Consider the following 24,769-nt stretch of genomic DNA (forward strand, 5'->3'; position numbering starts at 1 on the left):
ACTTAAAAGATTCAGGGAATGCTTGTAAAACAACAGGAGAAAAATCCTGTAACTCTTAGCATGACCCGTTCCTAGCATCTTGCCTTTCCTCAATTTCTCATTCACACAGTTTTCCAAGGTTTGCTTCCAGGATAGTTTCAAATTTGCTCTGTTTTTGTCAGCTCAGTCTCCTCAGCCCTAATTATCTCAAATAGCTATCCACTGAATGTACGCTACTTTTGCAAATGACTCCTTACACTCACAAAGAAAAAAAATAATCCAACAAAACCCCACCTATGTTGTTTGGAATAATGCAATACATTGTGACAAACCAGGAAAGGAGTTGGTTATGATATATGTTCATTTAATCTATCTTCAGGATTACAATTAAAAATGCTAACAATATTTATTAATCCATTTTATGTTAATTGAGAAGTAGCATACTTAGATTTAAGAATTTTAGTAGTGTTTATTCGGCAGATTTGAGGAAATTACTATTGACAAAGCCGTCTGAGGGGGAAAAGGAAATGCTGTATACAATTACAGTAATATCCATCACTACTGAATTGCCATTCTGTTCTAAGAAAAATGAAAGGAAGAGCAAAGGACAATGTATGGCCAAACATTTTTAGCACATTTTGAAATTCAGTGCTGCTGTTGGATATTTTTGTTATCTCCTGAAGAGTTTTTACTCAGATACACCATGGCTACAGAGCACTAGATTGGTCATAACATACACAAACATTGTCCTGAAAAATTATAATATTGATATATAGCTCAGTTCACAAAAGAGAACAACTACATAGTATTTATACAACAAATAATTAGACATAACAAAGCTTCAGAATATATAAGTTCATAATTTTACTCTAAAACAGAAAATATATTGCAGAGGTTCATAGTTCAAGACCCTAGAGGGCTTTGGCCACTTCCAAAAGAAACTAGAGCGTGACTGTCTCTTTTCCTCCTACAGATAACAGAAGAAAAGACAAAAGAGGGGACTGGTCTAAACACGCAGTGTATGAAGGGAAAGGCAGGAATATAACTCGGGAGCTTAGTTCATAGGTTTTTAGTCTCACCCCTAGGACACACCATCCAAAAGTTGACTAGAAAAAGATAATGCTGTATTATGTCTGACACTACTATTTTACTTCCATGCACTGGCCCAACCTATAGCAGAGTGAAAGCGTGAGAGCGTGTAAGAGAAGGAGCTTGTACCTCCTTTCCAAGCCAGACTCCAAACTGTAATCTCTCTGTCACTGACATCACTGGAAGAACTGTCACAGAGAGAAATCAAATGGCTCTACATGAATCCTCTCACTTGAAGTATGCTCATGCTTATTAATTATCAATCATAGCTGATAAATCCTTGATTGCTGCCTTTCTAAAAAAGGACTCTACAAAACCTTTATTTTAACCCTTTTACAGTACCTAGGCAGAAACAATTTTTATAAAAGCAGTTCAGGGAACTTTGTCTTACTATTTAAAAAGATGACAAATCAGAATATGTGCCGTACTAGCTATAAAATGGACATTTGTATTAACTGAGGCTTCTATTTCATCTTGTTCCACAGCAGGACATACATTACTGTGATGGTAATGTAAACCTTCATCACTGTTGCTTTATTGCTGCTCTTCAGTTTACAGATGCTACTTCAGTTTTCTGCTATTACCCCAAAACATAATAATCAATTATGAATTTTTATGGTTTAATAGATTAGAGAATTATAGATTAATAAAATGTATGCTGATATTGTAGCTAATTTCATTGGCTACATACCATACACTAGCTATTTTGAATTTGCTGTCACTTTGTTAGTATTTTAAAATATATTAGGCACTCAGGTGTGAATTAAGAAGATACACATAGGCACTTTATATTGTTCATATTATAAATTAATAGCTAAGCAGAACTATGAAATATTTTTCATTTCTGGTATGAGAATTGAACTGTCCAGAAAAGCATAGTCTCTATCAAATAAAACAATCCCTGACTTTATGCCACAAAAGACTGATTAAGAAATAACACTTGAATGAAAATGGTTGCACATAATGAAGCTACAAAAGTTTTCCAATAGCTGTTTAGAAAGACACTGTTTGAAAACATATCTCTGTGTGTGTATAGATATATATGTATTAAAAAGACTTAAGGTCAGGCATCTTCTTTCTTAAAAGTGACTGAAACATGAGCTAAGGAACCTATCACATTGTTTGCTACCATATCAATTGCAAAGCAATGGTGAGCCTAAAATTCTATTTTCTTTCTTGCACAGATAAAAATGGAAGATGCACACAGGAAAAAAAGCAAAGTTGAATTACCATAACAAAACAAACCCAAGACCTAAACCTGAATTACTTACCAGATGCAAAAGCTGCAGTAAAATGTGCCTCAGTTGCCTTTATGGTGTAGAAAAACCAATCTGCTACGTCTTATCAGATATAAATGTGCATTTGGCTTTACAAACTAAAAATTCATCAAAAAGCCCTCGTGTCAGTATACAATTTTTGCAAATAAAATGAAACCATGGAGTTGGTTGTGTGCAAGCAATTAGTTAACATTTAGTAACTACTCAAAGTTTAAGAAGAATAGGCTGAACCCAAGCAGTTGAAGGAGGAGGAAGCCATTTTGGGTGTGGCACCTGCAAAGTCAACAGGTGCTTTCTTTAATGAATTTGGAAGAATATCCTGAAAGCAAAATTATGCTTCACATTCAGGGAAACAAGCGGCTGGGGGAAAAAAGGGAACTCATAGAAACTGTAGAAAATCTGGTATATTTGATGTCATCAAATCTTAGGAACAGCTCTTAAATTCTGAACAATTCTGGACTGGGTGAAAAATTTTCACGTAACTCTGAGGGAAATCAGTTCTTACGAAGTGGACGATAATATCTGCATTTAACTCGTGGGTGCCACAGCCTTGTGCTATGATTGGCTGCCATCTGGGCTCCATCTGACAGCAGCAGATTGGTATTCTCTGCACACGTCCTCGCAATTCCTGTCGCCTATGTTTGCTGTCCCTTACACATACACACAATACATTATTTACTCAACTATAAACATTTCTGTAATGTACACAAGCAGCATCTACAGTGCAATCATGCACCACCATTCAGGATCAATCTGGTATTAATAGTACACATCTGGCTAATCTTTTTACAAATGGTTTATAATAAATATTTTTAATGGTGCAAACATTTTCTCATCTATATATGTTAGAAATCTCTCATTTTTTATTTGCTTTCCTTTATTCCCTGAACAATAACAGGTCATTGCTGCCTGCATAATATTTGTGCTTTCATGAAGGTAACTTTCTGCTAAGCAGGATAGTTAAATAACTGCAATGGGAACTGTAAGTGTGACGGAGAACAGACCAAAGCAGGCTGATATGTTAGCACTGCACAGAAATATTTTTCTTCACGAACAGCAATTTCATAAGAAGGCTATCAGCATTAGTATACAAACTAAAACTCCTACAGAATCAACAAGGGCAGTACTGTCCTTACTTAAAAGAGCAGAAGATGTTATTCCTCTCCATTTATTAAATGATTCAACATTGCGGTATGCCTGCAACTAATTAGTATGATCAACACAGTGCAGGGCAGGAACAAAAGCAGACCAGCCTCTGAGATGTGCTGATGTAAAAGCACACAGGAGTATACATTTTTAAACCCTGTCCTATAATTTATAACCATTACATACTAATTGTTCCTTGATGGAACTTTCATTTGTAAGACTGAATTTAATGTCATTTCTGATTAGGCCTGTCTCTGGATATTAAAACTGACCACCAGGTTTATTCACTTACTAGCAGTTAAATAACTTACTTTAAGACTGTCTTATCCTAAACATTATAGAAACCAGAAGGTCAGTTACTGACAAGTAAGAATGATACAGATGCACATAAAAAGAACATATATGTATGGCAAAAGAGAGAGAGAGAAAAAAAATATAGGTATATTTGCTAAGTCATATACTTACCATTAGCACTGCAAAGTTACTGAAGTGTGTACTCTGAATGGTGGTAATATTGCCTGCAGAACTAATTATGTGGCACCCTTCTCCCCACCAGCCTCCATGTCCATCTAGAAGGTCAAAATCCCAGAAGGCTGCAATGGGGTCTATACCCCGTGCAAAGTGCCTCAACCCTATAGTAAGAGGGCTGGTGAGGTTTCCAAAACTGCACCCATCTGCAAAAGCAACAAACTGAATCAGAGCGATGGAGTGGAAAACCCTTTACTGATGAATGCTGTGTAAAAATATCAGATACACTAAACTATGGGGAAAAAAGCAATAGACATATACTCTTAATGGTCAAAATCAAAGGTAGTGCTCACATTCAGAAAAGTTTGCAATAGTATAAATAAATCTGAACATTTCAATCCCATAAAGTGTCCGAATGATCTAATCATCCTTCACAAAGCAGATTTTTTATTGTTTCAGATTCTTCAGTTAGGACCAGTGTTGCACTATTGCCCATGTAACTGCATAACGGCTCAGTTTCATGGTATGATTAATACCTGAGTCAATTCTGCACTTTCAAAGTCACATTTAAACATTTAAAAAATGTTAATAGAAATGAGAGCACTGTTCAGTATCAAATAAAATTAGTAAAATTGCCTGGGTGAATAATTAATCAAAATAATGACTCACTAGCACATACAATATATCACATTTAGACAAAAGCCTTTAACAACACCTGTTTTACATCCATCGTATCAGAAAGTATACTGGTGAGTATTGATACATGCAACAGGGCACTACTCCCACTCCAAAAGCCTTAATTTTATCAGTGTCTAGGACGTTAACATTGCAATTTTCATTGTAAAGAGTAAACCAAGGTTCTTTCCTATAGAACCGTGCTTTAAGAAACAAGCATCTGTAACAACATTGTCAACAAACAGTACTCCAAAATTTGCATTCTAGTCATACAGCCAGTGCATTTCTTTATTTGCAGGATAATTTGAATAAAATAATGCCGATAGGAACAATTGCAAACATTTGTACTAAAGAAAAAGACTGCTTCCAGCCTCTCAGCACACTGTATACTCTACTCCTCTATTCTCTACATAATCAAGTATACTGTAGCTTTTAGATTAAAGGAAATAATGCATAACAACTCCTCACCTATTTTAGCAAAAACAGCTGGTGTGGCAACCGTCCTACGTTTCCCATCATCTGCAAGATTTGATGAGTTTCCTGTGCTAGGAAAGAGTTTTCCATTCCGAAAGACAATAAACTGTAGCTTGCAAGTGGAGTTATCAACAGATTGCCAGGCTGAAGACTGAGAGAAGACAGACTGTGGCAAATGAACTGAAGCTACTGCTACAGCATTCTGTACAATGAGAAAAAAAAAGAAACATTTAAAATGCAAATCACAACAGGGTTGCTTTCATGATGTTTTAAACTCCTGTACAAGAAATGTATGCTGCCTTCCTTTTCCAACAGACTGGAAGCAACCAAAGAAGCACGAGCTGTAACCATGGGAATAGGATTGGTACAGTGCATATTAAAAGGGAAAACGTTTTGATTGAATGTGAGAGCCTATATGGTCAAGCTCCCTGCTGCAGAGGTGAGAATGGTTCTTACCGTGCCTGCTAGAGGGTCCATCAACACTGCAGATCTGATTTAAAGAGACAACCTCTACCAGGTTTTCTCCTTCACTTAAAACAGAATCAGACAACTTACATTAAAACATTTCTCCAAAAGGGTACTTAAAGAGTATAAAAATAATTTTATTAATACAAAAAATTACATCAGCAGAGAACTGCAAGTGCAGTAAACAACGCATTTTATGAATATGTTTTTCTTGCTTCATATAAGGAAAATCAGTTAACTCTGTGGTTTAGTAATGCAGGATTAAAAAAATATTACAAGCACTAATGTAAAACAAGAAAACAAGACGGTACAAGGAGAAAATGAATGAAGACTGTCAGATCACTATAATGGCTTTGAGTTGTAAGTGTGTTATACACCCTTTTACAAGCAGATAATTCCCTTACAGCAGAGCTATAAAATACACTGAACTTTATGTTCTGAGGACCTCACTCATCAAGCATTTTTTTCCTGCCAAAGTAGCAACCTAATCATTAAAGACTGAGATATTTAAAAGAAAAAACAAATGATGAGCAATGGGAAAATAAACAGGGAGTATGTCCTGAGCCTTCAAGTGAAAAGTATATGTATTTAAAAACAAACAAAATACAAAATGTTCTAATTTGCATTTCCCCCAAGGGCAAAGTATAGCTTCTGTGCACATAATTTACATAGATTATCACATAGTTTACTCATAGCACATGTGCTCTACCTCTTTGAGAAGTAAAACAATAATCTTCACAATCATGTAAACAAACATGATATTAATATGTGTCCATGTGCTGGGAGAAATATACATATGGGAGATAAGAGGTAAAACAGAGATCAGTGACCTCATGATAAATATGGGAGAAAAGCATGAGTAGTCTGTGATGTCACTAGGATGCTTAAATAAACAGATAAAGGATTCTGTATGTTTTTGTCTTTGTTACCATGTATATTTTTGAAAGGCTTTGCGATTTTAACAATAAAACCACCAAAATTTCCTTTTTAAAATAAGTATTCAATCTAGGTGATGCCACTTATTAAAAATACTCAGGAAAAACAGAGCAAATAACAACAGGACATTTCTACATTAGATTTTAAAATTACTATGAAGGCTTTAATTGGAATTAACTAAGCTAAACATCAAGTATTCGTCCTTAGATTTTTCCACTGCCTAATTCACTAAAGCTGTCATAATTGGCTTTATCTCACGCTTCTGAAAAAGATGTATTTTACTCTATGATATCCCAAAGTATCTGTGTATGTTGAACCTCTGATGATACCATTTTGGCCACAAAATTGTTATCAATAAGTATGTACAGAAATTTTTAGAAATGTGATTCGTCAAACCCCAGATCACTGTTGAGGACTTATGTGGAGATGTACTGAAGTATAAGAGAAGTTACAGTGTGATTAACTTTATAGTTATATTGGATTTTTAGTATTATTCTGTCCTGGAAAAAGCAACAGCAATGACATTAAATTACACTAATTACTTCTTATACACAAAAAGAGAAAGCTAGAAGCATCTGAATAAGCTTATGATAATGAAACCAACAGCTAAAGGCACTGAGATAAGCAACAAGGTGCTATGACTTGACAGAAGCAGCCCTACACAAGCCAGAGAAAACAACAAGTTTATAGCACTTTCTCTAAGAGGGGAAATTGTCTAACTCATTGTGGTTCTCTAATTTCTCCTCCATTGGGACTTACTGATACCAATGGGAAAAAGTAACAGTGTAGACAGAGCATGGCTGTGAGTCTGCGGAGGTGCAGACAAGAGGCCGCACACATCCGAAGCACAGAGAGCTGGCGTGCAGGTCCGGTGACAGGTCGCACAGCAGGGGAAAGACCAAGGTGATGCCTACCCCTCACTTCCTCACCATCACCCTGTCTCTGCCCACAGAGAGACTCTTCACTATGTAGCATAAAAGAAAGGAACCCGATCACGGTGCCCCAAGTCTTACCCACAGACTACAGCTTCACCTCACAGGGGCAAAGTCAAATGCAGTGAAGGAAAGCTGTACACGGGCTACAAATGGATTTAGTGTGGACTGGTCGCACTCCTCGGGCTGACTGAGCAAATCTCACATATGCAGCAACATCAAATTACTTATGACAAAAAGACACGTTTACAGAGAATTATTTCCTTCTTAGACTTCAGGAGAGTGTTTTTCCCTATTTGTCTCCTCAAAATGTACCAAGAATATGAATACCCATAACATTAACTATTTAATAATCTTTGCTGAATAATGTCTACAGTCACTTCCAGGGATGCAATTTAATTGTGAATACTGCCCTATGTATACATATTATTTCAAACAATTTCTTTTGAGTGCAGGCAGTCTGGTGGAGCGAAGGGCAAAGGGACAGGACTGTTCCTTGACTGGACAAATGTACACATAAAGTCAAACTACTTGCTGCACATCAAATATTTACTTTATGTAGAAATTCCTCAAAATTAAACATCAAACTGTCTGCTACAGCAATATGCCTGCCAACAAGCTCCTGTGCTAGGACATTAATGAAAAATGCACACATTGAGAGTGCCCACACATTCAGAATGCTGTTTAAAAATATGAATAAATATTTGTGAACAATTTTTACATCTAAGATATGTGAGAATCTTCTTTTCAATAACATTAGTCATTATTTACAGGAGAGGGATGATCTGAGCACTCAGGAAATCTCTGTTATTGTGGTAGAGGATGGATGAAGCCTGACTGGAGGCTCAGTCTTGGGTTCTGCTAATCTTACGTGTGGTAACAATTAAATCGGTTCCCCACTCTTGCCTCAGTTTCCCTCTCACTTGGTGAAATAAAATTGATGGTATTGCTTTTGCTCTGTAAGGTGCTCCAGAGTCCAGAGATGAAGCACAATATGGGAACAGATTATTACTAAAACCAATGACAGTAAATTTTGAGTGAATGACTGTGCTTCAGATGTTTCAAAATCCACATAAATCATCTAATTTTTTAAATTTTATTTGGACAGCATATCACCGCATCACATAGGAACTGACATTTCCAAGCGTGCTAGTGGCAGCACCTCAGGAAGCTGTTCTACCTCTAAGAGGGGAGAAAGAGCACTAGAGCCAAAACCACCATCAAGTATCCTGCATAGGAGCTGCAGGTTTGCAATGACACAGGTCAGCACCAGCATCTTGTATTTTCCCTGGAAAAGCTTAGAGCCTGTGTCAGCAATTTACTAGTCAGGATTTAGACATTCTGTGAGAGTGTTCAAAACAGAATGTCAATAATCCCTTCATGACTCCATTTCACTTTTAGTCCTATTAACTGGATTGTACTGGCATTGATTCGAAAGAGGAAATCCTGAACATACTGTAGATTTTTCTATTTTTCTGCTGGAAAATGCCAGTGTTTTAAAATGAAAGCTATCCACAGACATCCACCCATTTGTGCATAAATGTGATAGAAACCATGCAAATTTCAAAACCTCCCAGTTATCATCCATGTCATCTGCCCAGATATTCAAAAATCGGCTGTATGACCTGCAGCCAGGGAAAGAGGGCTTATCAGCTGTAAACCAGCTCTGAGGATTTTCCGGGTGGGCTCCTAGGACTCCTGGCTCCTAAGACTTCTTGGAACCTGGGAAACTTTCCAAAAAGCCAAATGAAAGGTTGTTTTACACACTCTGAATCGTAATTTGGAAAGTACAGTTTTGTAAGTACTTTTGAAGTTTCATTTTTTGTTTCCATTTCAGAGCTAATTTTTTTGTGTGTGGAATTTTTCAAAATATCCGAGGAAAAGAAACAGGACAAATAAATCCAACTGGATCCCAAAAGTTTCAAAATTGAATGGAAAATCTCATTCTAAAGAGGGTATGGTCCTCAGGATATTGAGAGCTATGGCCTCTTGACATTTTTGCAACTCATGCATGTGAGACCCTTATTAAAAATGTTTTAAGGGAAAAATGAAAGATTTAAAGTGAAGTTTTTCCCCAGGCAATTTTATTCTGGTCAGCAGTCCATTCCTTATAATCAATGCTAGCATTTACAAGGAGTTTTTAAGTGTTTAGGAAAGACAGCCTTTTGCCTTAGGTGCCTTTGTGATACATTGGCTCTTCTACTTTCACAATTTTTTAAGAGACCTGCTCCCATTTTCAACATTGCTTCCCTATTATCTTGTTCTACTTGTCTAAAATTTAGCATAATATTGAGAGACCATACTCATTATCAGACAATCATTATCAAGGAAGATACTTTGTAACCACTGTGGAATGCAATAAATCAAATTATTTTCAGTAGCTCTTCCTTGCATATGCTTTGATATTAGATTGATTTTGAGTTCAAGCACAGTATTTCTTTTGAGGTAAAGTATATTTCAGAGGAAAGCATCCAATTTTGAGTCCTCTGAACAGTCATAAGGTATATTTTTCCAGTCGGCAATTTCCTTAACTTAAAAACCAGCACCTTAACAGCAGGTCAGAAGAAAACTGAAGGAAGAAAAAAAAAAAGGAGTAAATGAAATCACCTGAACGCCTGGCAGAGAACTGAGAAAGCAGCTCCACTGCTTCCAGATTTTGAAGAATCTGATGAGGTGTTTTATAGATTCAGATGCAAGAGGCCATATATTATGTTATTAAACATACAAGGGTATTGCCAAAATAGGAACAAGCTTTATAAAGTTACAGTAGCAGTAAACAAAAAGTAGAAACTAAGCTCTACAGGTAATAACCTATATTACTAAATATGTACTGACTGAGTTAACAGTGTGGTCATCATAATAAAATGAAGCAAATAAATTATTTATACATATATAATAGATTTTATTTAGTCCCTCAAACAAGTCAGCAATTCCTTAGAAGCAACTGAAGATTTGAGTTTGGAGTTTATGTTAAAGGTTTGGTGGTTAACATAACAAAAAAGTGCAAAATTGTTTTTTCAGCTGTCTCTCCTGGTAGATATTTAAATAACACTCCTTTGGAATTATCTCAGCACATGATATATGAGATAAGGATACACACTTGGCCCAGTGCTATGAGGCTTTAGGTAGAATGTACATGAGTACTGATCTATTTTTCTGGTATGAAAAATATTAACAAACAACCCAAAAAATTCAGACTATCTGGGAAAATGCCAAAAAAAGGTTCTGTAAAAAGAATGGGAACAATGCCTGTTTGAAGAAGTACAATTATACAAGACACATACTCAATGACAAACAATTTGACAGGTCCTAAAAGATATGGGATTGATTTTGTTTTTTTTTAAATGGGAGGATACCAAGCAAGTTTTCCTAATAAAAGTAAAAAATAAAAGTAATCTCCACATTAGCATTTTGTATTTCAAATTTGAAAACTTAGCAAACTCAGGAAATTCACTGATAAAAGTTAACAGGACTTACAAGATCAAGAATGGATAAGCAGATCAAAAGGGACAATGAGTATAATCAGAAAGCCTACAAAAAGGAAAAAACCCCAACAGTGATAAGTGAAACAAAATAGTTCTTCAGATCTATAGTTAAAAAAAAACAAGAAAAGAAGAGCTGCCATATAGAAAGAATCAGGTAATACATTTTTTATTTAATGTCAGTGAGAGTGTTGATGTTTACATGGAGACAAGACAATGTTAGGATCAATAATGAGAAAAGAATATAAAAATTACAACAAATGTCAAAGCAAAATTCAGTAAGAGCTGAATATCACCATGCAAATCTTTGAAAGAACAGATGCATGAAATCAAAGGACAATTGTAATTTTTTTTTTATTTTTTTTTTAGGAATCTACCAAGTTGGTCATAAAGCAATGGTGACTGCTCTGTAAAACAATCTACAGTTAGGGTGAATGAGTGAACCAAGTTTGGCATGTAGGGAATGGTATATTATGCCCAAATGAACAACTTTATTGCACAGTTCACAACATCACTTACAGCTGCTGCTGCCATATTGGTCTGCTTCTGTGTTCAAAGTCAGGCCGCTTTTAATGAGTTTGAAAGATTTAACTGGTAGATTGCATGAAAATGTGGTGTCCTTTAGGCACCTCTCTTTGGACCACTGTCATTGTTTCTGCATTCCAGTGTGATGCATTGAAGTTGCTTGTGCATTCACACATTATTCCTCCCAACCATAGGTCAGTATTTAGGACTTCATTATTAATGCATCCATCAAAATACGGTCAGAAAATGTAATAGTTTTTTTCTAAGAAAAGGAAAATGTGTGGAATTCTACAAGCAACAACTGACCTGTAATCTGATATCGTGAGGGAAAAAGAGAAAGAGAGAAAAAAAAAAAATCAAAGAAAAAGTTAACACAGAGGGAGAGAGGGTAGGTTTACCAAAGGTAAATAATGCCAGAACCACATGACAGTCCTCTTTGGGAACTGTTTTTCTAGACAAGGCAATACAATTCACCTAATTTCTTTGGTGTTCAATAAAATCTTGGAAGCTACATAGAAAACTGTTAGCTGAGTTGAGACATTGAGAATTAGTAAAAATTAGTGTCAGGTGAATAAGGAACAAGCTAACATTGATAATACAATTATTTACTTTGAAAGGGGAAGACAGGCTGAAGTGAATATATCCAAAGTTTCTATGAAAATCAGTTTAGAGACTTCTAATTTTTATCTGATGACCTTGAAACAAAGAGGAATGTCACCTAAGACACTGTTCAGAATCATATGCTTTACAGATTTATAATGGGAATTTCTATTATAATCTTGTGAAACAGACCAGTTTGGAAAGCAACAGACAAGGAAAAGGACCTGAAAGCACAGGTTGATCACAGGATGACTCAGAGCCACTATGATTTAACAATGAAAAAAAAAAAAAAGAAAAATACAGACAAGAACATATAAGATGACACATTTCCAGGGAAATACTCTGATTTTAAAGACCTAATCAGAAACATACCACACAATTTTATCAAATGGGTCATGAAAAATCAGTCCAGAATAGAATGGATATAGAGGACAGTTAATAGGGTCACCATTAGAATGAATAATTTGTTTCACAAGTACAGAGTAAAAGAGTTTAGCTTTGTTAGCCTAGCAAAATGAAAGAAGACGCTGTGCCTGCTCTCTTTAAAAATACCAGAGGAATAGCATCTAGGGACGAAAAAGAGTTATATGAGCAAATAGCTAGCATGAGCACAAGGACAAATAGGACATTGGTCAAGAGCAAAACTTCAGACTTAAAAGTATGAAAATGTTTCCTAGCCTTTATAACAGAGAGGACAGGATAGTTTTCAAAGATTATGGACACACAAAAAAATTTACCTACTCTTGAGAGAGTATTTGAAAACTTTATGATAGAATTACACAATGCAGTTAGAAAAGTTTTGGTTTATTTCTCTGTTTTACAAGAAGTGTCTAAAATTCCTTTTGAGAAGTCATGAATTCCCTGAATAAAGGAATTCCTGAACTTACTACTTCTACTTACATCCCCAGTATACAGCTAATAGAGTTCCTAAAAATCTTACTAAGAAGAGTTTTAAAAACTACACAGTCGTGGTAGATTCAAGTGACTCACATCTGCAGTAAAAGAACATTAAGCATGGAAATGATATTATCATTTTTTTGAGAAAGAAGAAAAAAATCTGCATACATGTAAGAGCTGCAGACAGTCAGCAAACTTGAAAACTGAACCACTTATTTAATGTAGACACCTATTTTAGAAATCTTAAAATAAATGTCTAAAAATAGAACAATTAAACACAGATCTCACATGGAATAATAAAAAGTTAAGACATAGGCATATTTCTATTACTTATCTTCCTACTATTTGTCCTTAAAATGGAAGAGATCTTCAGCACTTAAGTTACAAGAGCTCAGTCTCCTATACTGCATGATGGTCAAGACAGCAATATCCATCACAGATAACTGTTAATTACTGACACTCAGATGAACATTCCTAATATAGAATCCCATAAAAATGGAATCACCCTAATCACTACACTACCATTCCTAAATGAGAATCCCAGATTTACTACCTGAAATAGAATATAAAATTAAGATCTCTTTAATTTATGATAGCATCAGTAGTCACACTAGTGGGTAACCTTGTGGCTCTCAATAAAAGACAAAATCCTTTCTTTACACTGTTGGATAGGCTAGCAATCTCCTATAAACTCAGGCTGCACCTATAGGTAAGGCCATAATACTTAACTCCAATATTGTGGTGACTCGAGCATCGGTTGAAACTGGTGATTCTGCAAAAGCCTCAGAAAACACAATGAATCTGCACACAAGCTCAAGCATTATTGCTCCAGTAGATACTATGTAAGAACAAGGATTAAGAACCACATTTGTAAATGATTTACTGCTTTTTAGCATATTTTTTGTGTATTCCAAAATTCCACATCAGCTATCTCATTTGAAAATTTCCAAATTTTACGCAAGTCTTCACCTTTTATGATAATTTATCTTTTGCCCAAATGTTGACAACAGAAAAAACACTGTAAGTCACAACAAAAATCAGTAATGAGAGAACAACATTCTATCAATTGAATTTCATATAAGAAACACAAAACAATTTTGTTATGTTAATTATTAGGTTTTGTATTTAATTTAGAGTAAGTTTTCATTTTAAGGATCTTTTTAGATTTTTCAGACAGTGCTACATGATGGCTTCAATTCAGGGTTCCCTATTGCAAGTCAAGCAGAATGCGCAATAGACTTGCCATAATGTAGAAAGTTATGCCAGAGAAGGCATAAAATTGGTCTTCCTGAGAATGTAAGAGTTCTTGAGGGTCATTTATGAGTTTTCAACTGGAATTTAAAGGCTTGGGGGGGGGGAGGGGGGGGGGGGCATGGAGGAGATCCATGAAGTCTTAAAGGGTTTTGGACACACCCCAAAACTCACACTGTAACTTTCCATTGTTTTCCTTGGGACCTACAGAGACTCACTGCATCTTTGTATTTAAAAAGGATGGCTTCTGGCAGTGCGCTCTACAGGAAGACTCACCCTATTAGGAGTGGTTCACTGGGACCTTCAGGGATGCATTAGCTCCTAGAAATACTACATTTTCCTCTGAGCAGCTTGGGATGAAGGAGTATTTTTCCTTTTTATTTAGAAGCTCAGTTCATCTTCAGGCACTAAATATGTGAGATCTTTCTGGAAAGATGCTAAACATATTCGATTTTATTATTACATTGATGAGACTGTGGTTTTAATTATTGTAAATGCACTCGAAGAATGGGATGGGCATATGCTAAATTGTTAGAATTTTTAAATATAAAGTCACAATAAATAATCTCATGAGCTGTCTAGAACATTCTGGATGTTCTGGACATGTCTGGAACATTCAGCTACATAATTACAAAGCTATCACCATGGATCTTAGGAAGGGCATCATAATTATACAGAATACCTAACTAACCAAATACCTTTTACAGCCCATTGGCCACTGAGTTCAATTATACATAAATATTACCAGTTTAGAAGAAGGAATCATGTGAATTCTAGCTTTGGTATACCGGCATACATGAGGTTTTTTGCCATGACCACTTTTAATTTATTTTTTGAACTAAATGAAATTGTATTAATGTAGGCCTCATAACAGTCTTACTTTCTGCATGGTCCATAGCTTAATAATTATCATATATAAGAAACTATTAGGAATGGGAATAAACAGAATATTTCCTGCTACTCAGACATAAAGCGTTAACAAAGATTTTTCTAAAGTTGGAGAAACACAATTTGATTAAAAGGAGAAGGGAGACTAGGTCGCTTACACGCATAAGGAAAACAACTCTGTATTAAACAAAATTCACATGCATTTTAATAGAGTGCAGTACATACTACTACAGATCTTATGATTTTTCTAAAGTCTTAGATAATTTGAGTATATCCATTTATTGAATATGAGTACACAGTGATGCAACCATTAGGTAATACAGTAATTCAAAATGACTGAATATTGCAATTATTTAATCATACTAGATGATAGGATTTCTAATTTCACTGATGTGGTATTCACACTTAGTTAAGTTAGATAAATATAAAGTTAATTTAGTAACATAAGTGGGAATGTAGTGAAAAAGATTAATTCAGATATTTTTAATAAACTATTTTGATACAATGTTCCTGAGTCAAAGTGAGCTTCTACATTGCATATAATGTACAGAAGTCCAAGTATTAAGTGTTTTTCTAGTGCTGCCTTTTCCTAAAGATGACTGCAATGAAATGCTGACATTGCTGTTTGATGACTACTGAAAAATTGCCCCTATCTGATAATGGAGGAAGGCTGAAACTGCTGAAAATAATTTTAGCCATTTGGGTCTTCTAGGAAGTGAATTTAAAAGTTCCACACCATGAAATTACTTAATATTCCACAGATTTTGAATTATTTGGATATTATCCTTAGGAATGATCCCTATTGCCTATAGCCATTAAACAATTCAGACCCAGAATCACTCTTGCAAGCCATCACTTGGGCAAGGCACACATTTCTAGACGCTGATGTGAGATCACTACATTCCTTTGCTTTGCCATATAGAGACAGTTAAGTATTTGAAAAAGTGGCAAAATCCCCTTTTCTTTAGTTCACGTATGCACAGTCACACCTTCCTTCACTCTGTTACAGGATACAACATCACGGTCCTCACAGTATTCAAGAAAATACGCCTCCTCAGGAGAAGCAAATATGATTTCTTCCCTCCTCCTATTCCCAAACTCAGTTTTCCATTTTGAAAAACTGATATATTTTAGTCTCCAACTTGCCAAAACAATAATCTGCTTCCTGAATTTCAGTCACTCAGTCAATTCATTAGCTTCTACAGTACAGTCAGAAAGCATGAGTCTTAAGAAGAAATGTAAAAAAGTGAGTAAAGTGAGTATAGTTACACTGACAAAAGAGAGGTTCTGAGTCACAGAAGTGTCTTCACATTTGGATGAAAGTACCCAAGGTCTCCAGACCCTTGAGTTGTGTGGTGGTAAAGTGGATGTATATCAATGATGGCAAATGATGTTTTAATTGAATTCTTATAATTGAGATGTTGGGTATGAAGGAGAAGACAGACAGTCCACTACTGCTAGTGCCTGCAGTTGTTAGGAGCTGCTGCTCCCCAAAGCTCCCATGCAAAATCACATACCCTGCTCCATAAGTCTTACACATATCTTCAGGATACTGATGCACCCATCGTGGACACAAAAGACAAGATACTGAGCTCAGTATGACAATGAGATGGTAAAGTCAGAATTTCACATTTAAAGTTCAGTTCTGGCCAAATGCCATGCTGAATACCTAGTTAGAGCAAACCCAAGCATAGATGTAGTACGTATGTTTTTGTGTGAAATAAGAGACCATAGATATTAAAGGGATTTATCCAAGGCTATATTTACATGAGCTAATCATCAGCACTAGTGGGTCCAAATTTGTGCCACAGTGCTGATATGAGCCTTTGTTTCTGTCTTACTTGACAACTGGACAGAAAAGGAATGGAGGAAAGGAGTCCATCTGGAAAGCAAGCTGTCAATTAGTTAAGAGTAGTACCCTTTTTCCAAGCCATTCTATTTTTAGATTGTATACAGAAAACAGATATTGCCTGAGGAATAGTATATTTCCCCATTCTTTTTTTAAAGAAACAAGGTAAGTTGTTTTTCTTGCAAGCAATATATTTGCAGATATGTTTTCACCAGCAATCTAAACTCGAGTCATGAGGAAGCTTTGAAAATAAAACATTGCGGGATGCGTACATAAGTACATTGTTTATATAGCTCATGTGAAAATCTGCTGTGTTGGTCCTTTGGTTCAGCCAGAAAGCATTCAGAACCAAACAGAACACTTTTACCTCCAGCTGAGTCACATGTACTCACATTGTCCTCATAGGTTACTAGTTTATCTGGACAGACTTCTTAGCCCAGAATGCACCTGTTCTAACAAGTGCTTAGGGATAACCTACCTTGATTCATCCTACTAAGTTCTTCTAAGGGATTTTCCACAGAGTTATGTGAACATCAAAACTATTTGCTAGCATTATCCGCAGTAAAATCCAATAACAGCCACAACGGAAGTGAGGTCTTAGTGAAACTTCCATCAGACCATGTCTCCACCAATCTAGTGATCACTTTATACAGTCCTGTTAGTTGAAGAAGGTTGGAAGAAACCTGAATCTCATTTCTTAACGTTTCACAGATGCTAAGAAACCACCTAGGTATGTGTGCAAATTTTTCTTTGTTACTGCAAAAATAGTCACTTGACATAGTCAATGTTAGGCATATCATTTCTAAAAGCTGACTGAATTAAAATCTTAATTCTCTAGTCAAATCAAGTTTTGTAGTTCAGCTGCTATGAAACAGTGATGACATTCTCCTTGTTAAGATTTTAAAATATTAACATACATTATCAGTTCTTGTCATCAGTCATCACTACATGAAAACTCACAGCTTATATTGGGTGAGGATGGTTTCATATTTCTGGGGCAGTATGCATTGTATTGCTCTCACTCAAGAAAGCACCCTTGAGTTGAGATGCCAAAGAAGGTCACTTGAGACTTCTTATACAGTGCATGAACCCAACTGAGGTCTGAACTAACCCCAGGAAGAGCATCCACTCATTCCCATTCAATGACTGTTAAGAATGAAGATTCCTAATATAATACAATAGCTTTCTAATATAATAGATTCCTTTAAATACTCAGATAGGTGCTAACCTAGCTAAAGTTAGATGGGATGAAACTCGTATAGTAATAAATGAAGACTGAGAACTAAGAACTGACATCAGCCTTCTCTACCCATTTCTTAGATCAAACAAAAGGAAATAACAATAATCTTAATTCTTCCAAATGCAAAGCTGCATTCAGTTTGCAATGTACTGTACTACAGGAGCAAATGGGAAAGCATAGCCCTTTCATTTTGCTCATGGCTTTTGAATTAGTACAAGTTTTCAAGTATTAGTGCTGCAGGCCCTGTATACTGAAAAGGCAACAGCAACATGTTCATTAAAAATAGCAGTCTATATGCCATGAAGTGTTCACTTTTTAAATCTTGTAAATTAGTTATATAAGCAGCAAATTTGCAATTTAATCAGTAGAAAATGAATTGTTATACATTGTTATACGTAAGCATTCGCAACAGTTTGAATATTTTTGCTCTTCCCCTCTTGCTCTACTGATTTTCTAATCTTTTTCAGTAAAGGTCAGTTCTTCTGGCATCAGTATATTTAATGTGTTCATGAATTTGTACCATAGGCCTTTATTCTAAAGGGCTTAATTTTATCAGTCAGACACATCAACAGTGTGTGTAATTCAGACTTTCTCAAGGGCTTCCACTGCCACATTTGACTAATATTTTTTTTTTCCAAGTGTGTTATCATTCTTGCTGAATCATTTCCAGTCTCCTATTAAACTGTTATGCCTTTATTTTAGACAGTAGCAGTGTTCATTTTCTAACATAAAAACTTAATATATTCACCACTTGACTATCTTTTTCTTCTGGACTCCCCAGTTTTACTTTCTGCATTGAATAGGATGGGAGTACTTTGCTGAATCCTGCATACACATTTCTGGACTCTTACTACTGCTACTACCAGATGCTGATATGAGTACCTGAGTGTATGAATTAATTATTTAGGAGTGAGGATCTGAAAGAAACATCCTCAAAGAGGGAAAGGGAAAGAAAATCAATATAGAAAAAAATTGAGTCTCTCGTGCCAACTGAAGGACTAACATCATGTACAAAACTAATAACTAACATTATTATCTGAAAGACAGTGTATTTGAGAAAAACTGGCAGAGTCCCAAATTGTCTATCTGAGCAATGAGAAAGACAGGTTTTTTTATCATCAGGAATTCTGAGTCCTGGAAGCTCTATATATCTACAATGATATGAAAGCACTGCTGTCAAGGGCACAGACTCTACTAAAAACTGTATTCCCATTTTTCTCTGACTATTGTCTAACATAAGGAAGAATTATTTTTAAAGCAAGTATGAGGGCCTAGATAAAACTAGAAAAGACTAATTTAGCAAACTAACAAAAGGATTTTGATCCTACTTCCCCAACTACACCCAGACTTACTGTGTTTTGTTTCTTTCATACAGGACACCTTACCTGAAAAGCAAAGGTCTTCTCTTAAAAACAGCATTAAGTAAATGTCTCAACTTTAACAAAATTAAATAACTTCAGCTAATGTCCTATTTTTTTCTATACATAAACACAAAAATAAAAATTGATTGGCTACTTTGTGCTCTTCTGCTGTTCTAAATTTTGGTATTCCCAGATTTCTTCAATAGATCTACATTAAAAACACAGTGACAAATACATTAATAAGAAAACAAAACTGTATTCACTAGTTGTAAATATCTTACAGTGCATCTCTTAATTTTATCACCTTGTTTGTGCTCTTTGAGGGACACACCAAAAACACATTCTCTGTATAATTTTGATATCCTCTAGCTTTTTGTGTTTTTTTTTAATGTTGCTGTTCAGAAGCAATAAGCCAAAAATGATGCAGTCTGCATGTCTGAACAACAGCATTTTCTTGCCTTGTAACCTTGACATGGAGAATGCAAGATACTTGTACTTGCTAAGCCATGGTCTATTCAGCATCATTGTGTTAGCATTACTCACCAAGTGGAATTAAAAACTGCACTACAGTTACCATGACAACCAGCTGTCTCCCACATACAGCATCAGTTTGAATTTGTGCAGACCATTTCTAACAATGATTTAAGTCAACAAATTCAGTATTACCCTAAGGTAAAAATCTGCTTTAAGAACAAATAAATATTTTCAGTTTCATAATATTACTTATCTCAATACATTAATTCCAAGTATGATTTGGGAAATCTTAAGAGAGCTGCAGTGACTTTTCTTAGAAATTAAAGCTGAGTGGTAATCTTCTGGTCAATGTACAGTTGAGGACCATTGAAATTCTTGACCCAATGAACATGTAAGAAGCATTTGGAGAAGAGAAGGTGTAACATTCATAGAGGAGTTTGTGGGGAAAAATGCATTAGAACATAACTAAATTCTAACGCATAATTTTCTAAAATTTACATCTGAATGATGCTGTTGATTACCTTGGGTAGTATCACTAAGATCATCAGTGTATGTTCACTATACAGATTCTTCCTGGAAAATATAGTGTAATCCATGTTCATCCAAAAGTATCAGCCAGAAATTCTCCATTGGGAAAATAATCTGAAACTTGGAATATAATTTCTGGGCCAGGGAATTCTAAAATAAGTTCCTTTTCTAGTAAACTTTCAGGGTTGTGGGGTTTGTTTGTTTGTTTGTTTGTTTTTAATAATCTATTTGCTTTTGAAAGAACGGAGCTATAAAGGAGAGAGGGAACAGGAGTATATCAAATTTATATAATATTTACAATGTCTGGTGAAACATCATACAATTGCATATCTGATCATCAGTATGAAGTAGCTACCTGGCAGTTTTCAAATCCTTTTGACCACCAAGCATTCTTTCAGCAGAGAACATTCAGTTTCCATTGGGGTTGTTTAGCCTGGAGGAAAGGAGGCTGAGGGGAGACCTTATCACTCTCTACAACTACCTGAAAGGAGGTTGTAGTGAGGTGGGGGTCAGTCTCTTCTCCCACGTAACAAGCAATAGGATCTCAGGTTGCACCAGGGGAGGTTTAGAATGGATATTAGGAAAATTTCTTCACTGAAAGAGCTGTCAAGCATTGGAACAGGCTGCCCAGGGAAGTGGTGGAGTTACCATCCCTGGAGGTATTTAAAAGATGTGTAGATGTGGTGCTTAGGGATGTGGTTTAGTGGTGGACTTGGCAGTGCTAGGTTAATGGTTGGACTCAATGATCTTAAAGGTCTTTTCCAACCTAAATGATTCTATGATTGTCATTGCATAAACACATAATGGCAATGATGGCCAGGTCTGCTTGCAGAACAGTAGGATGTATTGTTATGAGGAGAGGGAAAACAAGAACCTCCACAACAACATAAAAAACATGAATCAACTGTGCATTAGTATACCGAGTATGGGGAGAGATGGGAAAGTAAATGCTGAAAAAAAGATGGTTAAGCTATTAAAAATGTGATGTACGGTCAAACTAAAGATAATAAAGTAATAACACTATTTTTTATGTAAGAAACTATAAAAAAAATTCAAAGACAGAAAACTTAAATAGAGTCTATGTTTACTAAAGAAACTGCCAATGTTACATACCGAAGCATGTACATATTAATGACACATCCTCCACTCACTCATTTTTCTGGAAGCAAGTACCACAACTAAACATTACTGCAGATTTCCCATTTGGTATATGGTATAGCACTTGTTGCATCACTGAACTTAAAAACATGTCAGAAAAGAAAACTGGACAACTGGGGAAGGCGTAATGAATTTAAAATTAAAACATTCAGAGGCTATAAGGAATCTGATGTTACCATAAGTAGCTTTAATCTGTGATTGAGAGCTATTGAATCCTAACCCTGAGGAAAATACATAATAATAAAAAGTTTTAGTTCGAATATAATGCTTGCAGTTTTAAATAATTTCATTTATGTGGGAATGCTGATCAGAGGACAAAGACAGAAAAATAAGTATAATCATAGAATTACATCTAAAAGATTGAGGAAGGAAGTAGCACAGAAATGCATTCAGTCCTGGATCACTGTGGACACATTTGTTATCAGTGACAGGCAATGTGAAATCAAGCACAAACTGAAATCAAACCCTTCTTTAAGGTTACACTAAACTGAACTGACAGGAACACTACATGGAAGAAAGAAAAGAAATAGATTTCTATATAGCACTTCGATCTTCAACAATGGGAGTGCGTAATGTTTAAATGTTAAAACAGAAGAATTGAAGGCAGAAAAGAGGTAGAAAGCAAGAGAAGGAATAAAATGTAACCTGGGGCTCCAAATCCACAAACTCAGAGAGAAACATTTTTTTTGCCAGCAAAAAGGCTGCACAGTCAAAGGTAAATGACAATAGGAAAACAAATATGATTTTTACTGGAATTTAACAGATCTGTAACAATCCATTAACTCCTAGATTGAGCTGCAATGTAGTATCATAAAATAAAATACAAATTAAATCAAGACGACAATATAGGCAGATGTGAATCATTTTGCCCTGAGGCTGAGTCTATACCCTTGTGTCAAAGATGCCTTAACGGGGCATTGTTGTTAGCATTGCTAACAACTAATGGATGTTTTCTTGTTGCATTTTAAAAAAGTATTGACAGTACCATTAAAAAAAAAATGAAGATGATGATCATTTATTCTAAAGTCATAGCAAAAATGTCTTTCAGATAGCAATTTAAAAAATAGAAAAAAAAATATACAGTCTCACCACTGTGTTCCTCTACAATAGGACTCACCAAAATTTTTGAATAAGCTTGCCAGATCCATGCTTCTTGAATACAGTAGGCTTATGAGTGTGTCTGTACTAACATTTTAGTTTAGATTTGGAACACTGGTCTGATCTTCAGATATTATTTTCATCCTATCACATTCATATCTGAATGGCAATTTTCAGGCAAATTTCCTGATGGGATCTCTATTGCCATGCTTTCACAAAGCACTCTCACAGTGCACAATGTGGATTCCATTTGGAAGAAATGGTCACAAAATATAACTGATGAGTTACGTGGGACCAGAGTAGAGCTAATCTGGAACAAACACCCTCAAATACATATAATGATGTTGGATTCTCAGTACCACCTGTTTTGCTCCACAGATTTGCAGCTATTGCATTGCACTACTTACTAAGGTGGGATTAAACAATTCTCACTTTTTACAAATTTCTTCTTCCCTTCTGTGACTCTGGTCTCTCATGGTTCTCTTCCTCTTAAGAGTAATTGATATATGTCCTCTAACCCTCAAAACCAGCTAAAATGGAGATCTTGCTCTTCCCTACACCATAACCCTCTTTTTCTCCTTCCCTCTAATACTGTGGATAGCTCTGCAATCCCCACAATCATTTCAGCCTCCACCTACAACACAACTAGAACTTCTATAGACTCATTATGGTTTATAACCTGTAAACTCACCTATTGTCTTATGCAAGGACAACTAACTGAGTTGGAATTGAATGGCTTTTCCAAATCAAAGGGAGTCAAAAAACCTAAAATGAGATGGAAAACTTCATCTCTAGACATTAATCTCTACTAGTACACCTCCTGAAATAGACCTCAATCAGGCAATTAAAACCTATGGAAAAAGACAGTAAGAGAAAGAAATGGGGAGAAACAGGAAATAAGCAACATGAGGCTCCCCAAATGGTATAGGGACAGCTGATCTGATCTGCCTGTGAGAAAGATTTTATTAGAATAGTGTCATTCTGACACAAAATCTTGTACCTTACATATTGAGGCAACTAATATAATACTAGCTTGTTTAAGAAAACTGCCTTACTGAGTTCTTGTTTAAGCTCTCATTTCAGAACAAATTCAGCCCACTTTTGTGGGGGCCTGAACTTAAGCAAATGTGCTGTAACTGCTATATTTAGCTTTAGGTGGAAGAACTCAGATGGGGGAAAGGAAAGCCAGCTCGCACCTCTCCAGAAGTAACATCATGGTCTGGCTTTAAGATATATGCAGGATAGCATTTGAAAAGGCCAGGTTAAAAGCTGGAGCAAACCCCCCAAAGCAGCTTCACTCTGTTACTCCTGATTTAGATCTGCAAAAAGCAAGAAAAAAGTCTCCCCTTTTCCCAGAATACATAGTTTAATAAGAAGGAAACAACATTAGTTTATTTGAATGATAAGGAGAGGAAAGCTAATGCTTGACATGCCAGCAGTTTTTTACCTTAGGAACTTTTCACTGTAGGAAAGTTCTAGATTTGTTTTGGAGGCCCAAATGCACTCCAGCAAAACCTTGCTAACCCAAAAGCTGAAGAGACTTGCCATGACTTGAGTTTTTGTCTTCAGTCTATTCCCACTACCATTGTTATGGCAGTTTCAGCAAGCAGAGATTTGAATAGCCCTCTTTTATCTACAGACGCTGGCATTTCCTCTCTGAATATAAATATTCTAACAAAAATATATTGCTATTTTCATTGCTGATTAACTGCTAAAGATAGACAGAGTGCCTCAATTCTACTGTCAGTCTCATAGTCCTTAAAAACACTAACCTTTTTAATGTTTTAGAGTATGTATTTATTTGGTCACATTTTAATCTAATCCTGAAATATATTTTCATATGAAGAAAGGGAATGGCAATAATTTAAAAATGCACATTTTGAAAGAAGTGGTGTCAGGCTAGTTAGTGGATTGAATCAATGAACTGAGTAAACCAAAAATGTTTATTTTATTCTGAACAGTTAACCTCTTTTCAGA

The 24,769-nt window shown here is 35.6% G+C and overlaps 1 protein-coding gene across 1 annotated transcript in view; it reads right to left on the reverse strand.

Moving 5' to 3' along the window:
* LOC142030257 (adhesion G protein-coupled receptor A3-like) overlaps positions 1–24,769 on the reverse strand; it is a 289,857-nt gene that overhangs the window by 49,331 nt on the left and 215,757 nt on the right. Inside the window, exons 13-14 of the mRNA XM_075026136.1 lie at positions 5,103–5,310; positions 3,957–4,165 (exon numbers count right to left, since the gene is read on the reverse strand). Coding sequence (XP_074882237.1) covers positions 3,957–4,165; positions 5,103–5,310 — 417 coding nt within the window. The remainder of the gene's footprint in view (positions 1–3,956; positions 4,166–5,102; positions 5,311–24,769) is intronic.

Source organism: Buteo buteo, chromosome 4, assembly GCF_964188355.1.
Source record: "Buteo buteo chromosome 4, bButBut1.hap1.1, whole genome shotgun sequence".
Classification (NCBI taxonomy): domain Eukaryota; kingdom Metazoa; phylum Chordata; class Aves; order Accipitriformes; family Accipitridae; genus Buteo; species Buteo buteo.